The sequence below is a fragment of the Melopsittacus undulatus genome, chromosome 4 (genome assembly GCF_012275295.1).
Source record: "Melopsittacus undulatus isolate bMelUnd1 chromosome 4, bMelUnd1.mat.Z, whole genome shotgun sequence".
Taxonomy (NCBI): Eukaryota; Metazoa; Chordata; class Aves; order Psittaciformes; family Psittaculidae; genus Melopsittacus; species Melopsittacus undulatus.
In genome coordinates this window covers 14,529,114-14,536,984 of record NC_047530.1, presented here as the reverse complement: position 1 = coordinate 14,536,984, position 7,871 = coordinate 14,529,114, and the positions used below count along the sequence as shown (strand labels likewise).

Here is a 7,871-nt window from a genome sequence, read left to right as displayed (position 1 = left end):
ATTTAGTGGCTTTTACAGAAATCTCACTGACTCTCCAATCTACAGATTTCAGTGTCAAAAATGTGTTTTAAATGGAGAGACATTTGCCTTTTCAGTAATAATATGAAGAGAAATGAAAAAAGAAAATGACGAAAGGATGTGCAAACCCAGATTTTATAAAAAGGCTCAGTTGTTCTGCTGAAGAGCTAAATTATTTTATTTCATTTTAAATTTTGAAACTTCTTTTTAAGTTTGCTTCAAATACATGTATTAGACATACTGCCTTTTCTCCAGAGAAGGGAGTATGTCTAATTCCTCCAGACTACCTTATCACTTTTACGTTAAAGTCTGCTTATACTTTAATTACAAAACTTACAAAGGAGGGCACCACCTTAAACAAAGAATCATTCACATTTTATTTAAAAAAACACACAAAATAAAACAATTACATACAATTTCAAGTTCTAAGCACTTTGTGGACCCTGATGAGGCACAGGGAATGAACATTTGCACAGTCTGGAATGGCTTCCTTTTGCACACCTGACCTTGCTAACTTAGCTTCTGCCCTAGTTTTCTTGCCCTGCCCTGGTTCAGGCTGCTCCCTATGACTGTTATGGCCACAGATGTTGAAAACGCAGCTGAAAACCAGCAGCATGTTAAGCTGTCTTCCCTTCAGTCACATTTCCTCGAATGTCTCTCTCCTAGATGTGTTTCAGCAGGCAGAAGGAATAGTATAGAAGCCATTACTTTGCCTCTGTAAAACCACACAATAGCTTTTGGCTGTAGTTTATCCTCCCCAGAATGATTAATCTGTATTTAGCACCAAATAGGACAAGTATCTAGGCACAAAGCTACGCAGCACTGTGTGGGACTGTGCTTTAGCTAACAGGACCATTAGCATTAGTTTTGCAATCAAGCTTTCTACTAGTAACTTGCAAAAGATCAGGAGAGTGGATTCAACATTTTCCTCAAGAACTGACACTTTCTAAAAGACTATTTGGAGCAAGGCACTCTTTCTAGTGCTCTTGGAGCACGGCAGCAGATTTCTCAATACAGAGCTACCTAATGTCAGAAAACAGATGCTGAGAAGATACAACATTTTTTAGCTCTGCTTGAATGCAAAAGCTGACAATTTGACATTTGCAGACTGATCCAAAGGCTTTGTTTTTTTGGATAAATTCGAGTCCTCTGATTTTTGCTCCGCATTCTTTTTCACTTCATCTTCATCAGTTGCGGGGCGCTTTCGTTTTTTATCTTCTGCTGAATCATTAACTGTTCCTCCTTTTGCTTTCTCAGTCCACACCTTTGAAGGAAGTACATAATTAAAAAAACACAAATTAGGCCACAAAACTCAACACTATTTTATACACCTTATTTCTTGGATTCTAAGGAAGCACTGAAGTAATTCCTGAACTTATTAGAACTAATAAAGACCAAATCAGGAACAATTTCCTCACTTTCCTTTTTAATAACAACATTTTCCTTCAAAAGTATACTTCATTTGAGCCTGCATATGAAATTGAAACTCTTAATTGTCTTTCTGGATAGTTAAAAAACCCAAAAAGCCTTAGAACAAATTTAAGCCCCAATGAATAAAGCGTGGCTATATCACTTTTAACTTCCTCCCATCTCTTTTGTTATTTCTTTATTGGTTACATTTCTCTCACATGCCCCACTTTGGAAAAAATGCTTTCTGCTATTATTTATTATCCAGACAGCTTATATTTTCATAAAGTGTATGCTGCAGATCATGGCCCAATCCAAAACTGAAGTCCATGAAGACAGAACAGTGGAATTTAAAGAAAAAATTCCCCAACAAAAATGATCAAGGATTTTAATGAAGAAATGAAAGTAAAAAAAAAAAAAAAAACCAAACTCAGAATTCAAGTATATTTTCTTACCATTCTTTCTTCTGCTGACAGCACTCTGAATCGACTCATGCCTTCTTTTATTACTTCTGCTTCGTTCAGATCAGGATTATCTTTCAAAATGTTTGCTCTGTTCTCTTCTAGCCACATCTGGAATCCTGTCTTAGGTCTAAAACAAGCATACAAAAATTGTTCGTTTAAGACTATAGGAAAACCGTATCCCCCAAAACAACATTTCTAAGCAAAACCTACCTGGATTTTTGGTTCTTGAAAGAAAAGACATATATAGTCAGCAGTCTCCTATTGCAGTATGCTTAAATGCACTGACAAGGCAGGACTAAGTCAAGCAGCTTTATTAAAACTGTGACATATTTGGAGATTAAGATTTCAGTTCTAAAGTGTCAAAGCATAATGGTTCTTTTCTGATAGGGTCCCACCAACCCAAAACCAGAGCATATTTATTAGCAAGTTTCAGCTAATCCTTTTCACAATTCTCCTTGCCACTTCTTTTAGAACATTATCTGTAAAAGTTAATGAAGAGAATGCTAGCCCAAATGAATAATAATTACCTTCATCTTCCTCAGTTAAATGAAGTCTACATGAAACAAGATTATAATAATACAAGTTTCATGAGGACTGGGATTGTTAGAAAATACATCTGCTCCAGAGGAACACGACAGCTTAGCGTCTTAGCTGGGAAGAAATGTGCTCCTTAGGTGATCCAAGTTTTTTATTTGTTCTTTTTCAAAAAACAACACTAAAATAAAGCTTTTACACTTTCACATAAACCCCTTAGCTTTTAGATTTCCTTTGAGATTTGCTAGAGACGTTTAAACTTTGAGTATTTCCTAGACTCAGAACTGGCACAGCAGCATGGTTTCATTTATCATTCAAAGGTCATTTTCAGATGCGTAAGTAGTATCAAGGAAAAAATTATTGCTTAAAGCCCCAAAATTATTTTGCATTGTTCATTTATTATTCACTTACACACTTATCTGTCTCAGGTTGATGTGAAACATCTACTTTGACTACCGCTGTCATGCATGTTGGGAAAGATATAGTGAATAGAATGCTTTTCTCTGTGAATGTAATGTGGCAAGATGTTTTATGCAGGTTTGTCTGATAATATGCATAGCATAAGGAGCAGTTTACTGAATTTATGAAGTGGGTTCACAAACATGACAACTTGTGAGCTAATACTTCAATTTGACATTATGCTACTTTGACCAGTCCAACATCTTTAGAAATAAAATAGTTTTTGAACTTGCTATTCTACCAAAATTGGAGTATGGCATTAAGATGCCAAGTGGCTACTCACCTTCTGTTTTCAGTGTTCTCCTGTGCAGTAACTTTTATTTCATGGGACTCATTTCCTTTTTTTTCTTCTATTTCTTCCACTGTTTTTTCACTAGAGTTAGGTGTACGAGCCTGGAAGAATGATGCTGCTGAAATCTATAGAAATCGAGGTAAAAAGAAAAAAAAAAAACAAAACCATTAAAAAAAAAAGGTAAGCACATCTCATTCTCAGACAACACGTACCATGAAGCCTAACAAAAACCAAGCCTGTCCTGAAAACATAATAATCATTTGCATTAATAGAGCATCTAATCCATCCAATTTCAGCACAGTTTTAATTAAACTATTTAAAATAAAAGCACAAGCTCCAGTGCAAAATGTAATTTCTACAACTGATTTTTTTTTGCTGTTTTGTGTGCTTTTATAGTTTCTGCAAGTATGCGTAAATGAACTTTGCCTTCTAAGATACTTTAGTTAAAAGTTGGTAAAATTTACTATTCTTTGCTCACCATAACAATATAAAAAGACTAGAAACATTACCTGCTTGAATTTGGGTTTGGGAATCAGAGGCTTTATAACTGGAGGGCTCTGCTTGTTTACAGCTTGACTGCTAGATGAACAGTTTTTCTTTGAGTATTTGCTCATAGTGTCTAGAACATTTGCTGAGGGGACCACTGGGTCTTTCTTGTTAGAAGACACCTACCAAAACAAATAAATAGACTTTTAATTTATTTTCTGTCACATTTCCTTCCTCTGTCTCTCCAAAATATCTCTCAGTTACACTGTAAATTTTAGATATAATAATCTGTTGTGATTTTCAGAACACCTCAATCAACCAGCTGCAGAATTCTTACCTTAAATGGATTCACTCGTCCTTGGCTGCTTGATGCAATTACAACTATTTAATAGGAAAGGAAAAAAAATGTAAAAATGTGTGCATGTATATACACACACACATATATTACTAATGAAGCAATGTGCACATTTTAGATGACTAGATGAAACAAGATTAGCCTTAGCTCCAAAGAGCAGGGCTAACACTCATCGTGTGTGTTTCAGCCTTTCTTCATTGAAAATTGAAGAGAAAAACTAAATCAAAAGCATTAACTATTCCACACCAAAGAAAAGAAGTTCCCACCAGGCTTGAAAGTGGTTGGATAAAGAAAGACACATTAATAACCCCATGAGGGTTGTATTACATGTGCTCAGCTATCATTAGACATCAGAAATGCCACACAGGACCAAAGACTTAAAATACAAAAATACAGGAAGACCTAATACTTCCTCCACTCCCAAATCCGTTTCCACTCCTATTATTTTTGCTAGAGGGTTAGCAGGAGGGAAGAATAAAGAAGCAGCAAGAGGCTGCATTCTGCTCCTGCCTGCACAGACTCACTGTTCTACAGCAGGGCTGCTAACTGTACCTTGTAAGTGCAAACAATAAATATGCCTGTGATTAATTAAACAAATCAGTTGATCACTGTTCTCATTTTTGCTCTGTCCCAAAGAATGCCTTTGTAACACAGCCAGGCAGAAAACTGATTTGGCATTTCGCACAGCGAAGGCAATCAGAATAGCGTTACTGAAGATCATTGGATAATGACGATATCAACAGGAATAGGGAACCTCTTAAAAACACAAGAACAACAATCAGTGCAAGTTACCTATTCGCAGCACCGTTATATACTAAATTTTGTGGTAATGGGAAAAGAGAGGATAAAAACAGGAGCAAATATCATGAAGCATGACAAAGTTCTCATCCTGGAGTATAAGGAGATAGACTCACCAGACTTTGGAGTGGTCACTTCTGCTGAAGTGACACCTTTGGAGAAAGGATTTGGCCCTTCAAACAAAAAGAGGTGCATACTTAAGTGCACTAAAAAGTAATAGCATAACTTCTTTAAAAACAAACCCCCAAACAGACAAGTAAGTTATAGTAAAGCAATCTATATTTTATAACATGATTTTTCATTTTCAAATTGTACACACATTTCTACAAAATCATCTCTTATCTCTACCTAGGTTTAACTCAGAGTCACATATTTATTACTTAAACCTTAAAAATATTCCTTTAAGTGTGCCCAGCAAACTACTTGTCTATAAATTCAACTCCTGCAAGATTTGAGCTGAAACCAAAGCAACCATTTCACAAGATGGCCCAGTCACACAGAAATAGTATCTAACAACAGAAAAACTCCCCAAGGTTCCCTCAAGCAGTTAGCAAACACAATGCATAAGCAAGATAAGACAGAGCAGATGACATACAGTAAATGTTTCTTTGCAGTGACTGCAGGCACAGGCTGAAATACAGATCTGCTTGCTTAGGTAAACACTACCATTTATCTCCAACAGAGAATTCCAGGTAACAGGAAGCTCAGAGGCAGGTATTCCTGCATATCACCTCATTATTCCTGTGGGGTTTTTTCGTATCAACACCCAAATATAACACATCAGAAACTACCAGACCTGCTCTAACTATGTAGCAGGAAACCTAGTCCCTGCTACAGCTGCAGTTTCAAAACACAGTGAAACATATGGGATTATTTTCTATTTACATTATTGTCTTCCAAGTCAAATCACTTGTACCAAATACCTCACTTGTGGTGCCCAGTCACAGGCTGTGTGCTTGTCCTTCCTAAATCTTACATCAAAAGAACAAAATAACAGATAGAAAACCTTAGTGTTTGCATAGTTCTATAGACTGCTGAGTTACCCAAATGACAAATTATTTGGGAATTTCCAGAATATTAAGTAAGACACATCTAGATAACTTCCAACTTATTTGGAGAATATATTTTTCTTACTCTCTTTATGCACTTTTGGCATTTCTTCTGCTTCTTCACAAGCATCAGTTTCCTCAGCATCTTCCATTTCTTGGTCCTGCTGAACTTTTCTGACTGGTTGTTGCCTCCACTCTGTGGCAGAGTTGCTGTAACTAAATGGAAGGAATTCATCAGAAAGGAAGTGGTCACCACATTCACAAGGAAAACTGGAACAATGGACAGCCAACTGACTACCTAATTTAGGAAATAAGAACAATAACATTTGGCATTTATTTGCACTAAGCCTCTGATTAAACTGTGATGATTACTAAAAATAAAATAAAGATTCATTAACCACTTCAGTTCACCCTGAAGCACCAAGTGCAGTTGCCTGAAGTGGCACTTGTGCAGTCATAACAAAATGTTATGACATTTTTTCAGATGGATGGTTAGCAACTATTTTCCTTATAGCTGCACCATCCAGAGGCGAAGCAAGAATACAACTCTTCTGCATGGTCTTGACACCCCCCCTCCCATATGTTACCTCATCGTGCTTTACAAAGCGGATGCAGGTAGGAGAGGAAAGGTAAATAGCAGAGAGGGGAAAAAATGCAAAGCAAACCTGCAGTATTTGAAGAGCTGGGATTAGTTTGGAGGGGAATAAGACTAAATAGGATATACTGAGATGGGATCCTGAAAGGGGGGAATGACTGGAAAAAGACAGGTATTTTTAAGGTAGGTGTGGAATAAAATGAGATATGGAGACAAATTTAAAAAAATAGATTGGAATCAAATAACCAAACCAGCTCAAGCTAAGGGAAGGGGAAACAGAAAAGTCAAATAAAAGCAACTTAATATTAAGTCTGCTTTGCCTTCAAAGCTGTTGAACACACGCATGCAGTAAGGCATGGAGATATTTCCCTTTGTGTTAGTATCCTGGTACTAATGAGTCCTCACAAGACATGAGCAAGAATGTATCAGTTTATATGTACAATATTTAAGTACAATAACACAAACTTACTTCATAACACATACATTGCAAACTATGGTCCAGAAAAGTCAACTGGAAAAGTGACAGCCGGACCAAAATACTAGAGGATCAGTAAAAACATTCCCAGTTTTTTTAATCACAGAAATTTGTGTTACCCAGGATTCAAGTGCTTTCGGAAATCCTCTTCCTCCTCCTCTTCATCTTCCAGTGCTGCTTCCAACTCACTTGCTTTTTCTACAGCCATTTCACTAAGTCGCTGAGCTAAATTTAGTTTTCGAGAGCGAGAAGCATACTTGATAGCTAAATTCACAACATTTTGTGTCATAAGGTCAGCAAGTTCCACACAGCGAAACTCACGCTCCAGTTTACAAGAAAGCTGAAAGAAAAGAAGACTTGAGAATTACCCACTTCAGGTACACAGCTCTCCCCAGGACCAGAATATTATGGCCTTGCTGGAGTGAATGAATAAGACAAACCACCAACAATCATGAGCTGCATAGCAAAGAAAAAGCACTTTTTTTCCCTTCTTCCTCCCACCCTTCATACTGATAGGCAGTAACAATATTAACTGCAATCCATCTCTTATCATAGGCTGTGAGCTAGCTGGATTGCCAGTCACTAGCCAGACTTCTAATAAGAAGAATCAGATAAAAATTTACATCAAATGCCATCTACTCAAAATAAAGTCTCAGAGATTCTTTCTATTCTTTATTTATTTGTACTTACGGCAAACAACTTCATTAACAGTTCTTGCTGCTCTTTCACTGCCTGACCTTTAGCACTTTCATCAAGTTCATAACCATTTTTTGATAAGTAATCCACATGGTTGTGAAATACAACAGAACGCCAGTACTGTTCCTGAAAAAGGGAAAAGGATGCATGCTGCAGGTCAGAAGAGGAGAAACAGCCATGATAATTCACAGGAAATTTTATCAACTTATTCTGAAATGCTCCTTTCATCTTATAATGAGGGTG

At 36.7% G+C, this 7,871-nt stretch overlaps 1 protein-coding gene across 1 annotated transcript in view; it reads right to left on the bottom strand.

Annotated features, from left to right (window-relative positions):
• Positions 1-376: 376 nt before the first annotated feature.
• WDHD1 (WD repeat and HMG-box DNA binding protein 1) overlaps positions 377-7,871 on the bottom strand; it is a 32,859-nt gene continuing 25,364 nt past the window's right edge. Inside the window, exons 18-26 of the mRNA XM_034062428.1 lie at positions 7,623-7,754; positions 7,052-7,272; positions 5,948-6,078; positions 4,930-4,986; positions 3,998-4,041; positions 3,684-3,842; positions 3,166-3,299; positions 1,881-2,016; positions 377-1,282 (exon numbers count right to left, since the gene is read on the bottom strand). Coding sequence (XP_033918319.1) covers positions 1,082-1,282; positions 1,881-2,016; positions 3,166-3,299; positions 3,684-3,842; positions 3,998-4,041; positions 4,930-4,986; positions 5,948-6,078; positions 7,052-7,272; positions 7,623-7,754 — 1,215 coding nt within the window. The 3' untranslated portion in view covers positions 377-1,081. The remainder of the gene's footprint in view (positions 1,283-1,880; positions 2,017-3,165; positions 3,300-3,683; positions 3,843-3,997; positions 4,042-4,929; positions 4,987-5,947; positions 6,079-7,051; positions 7,273-7,622; positions 7,755-7,871) is intronic.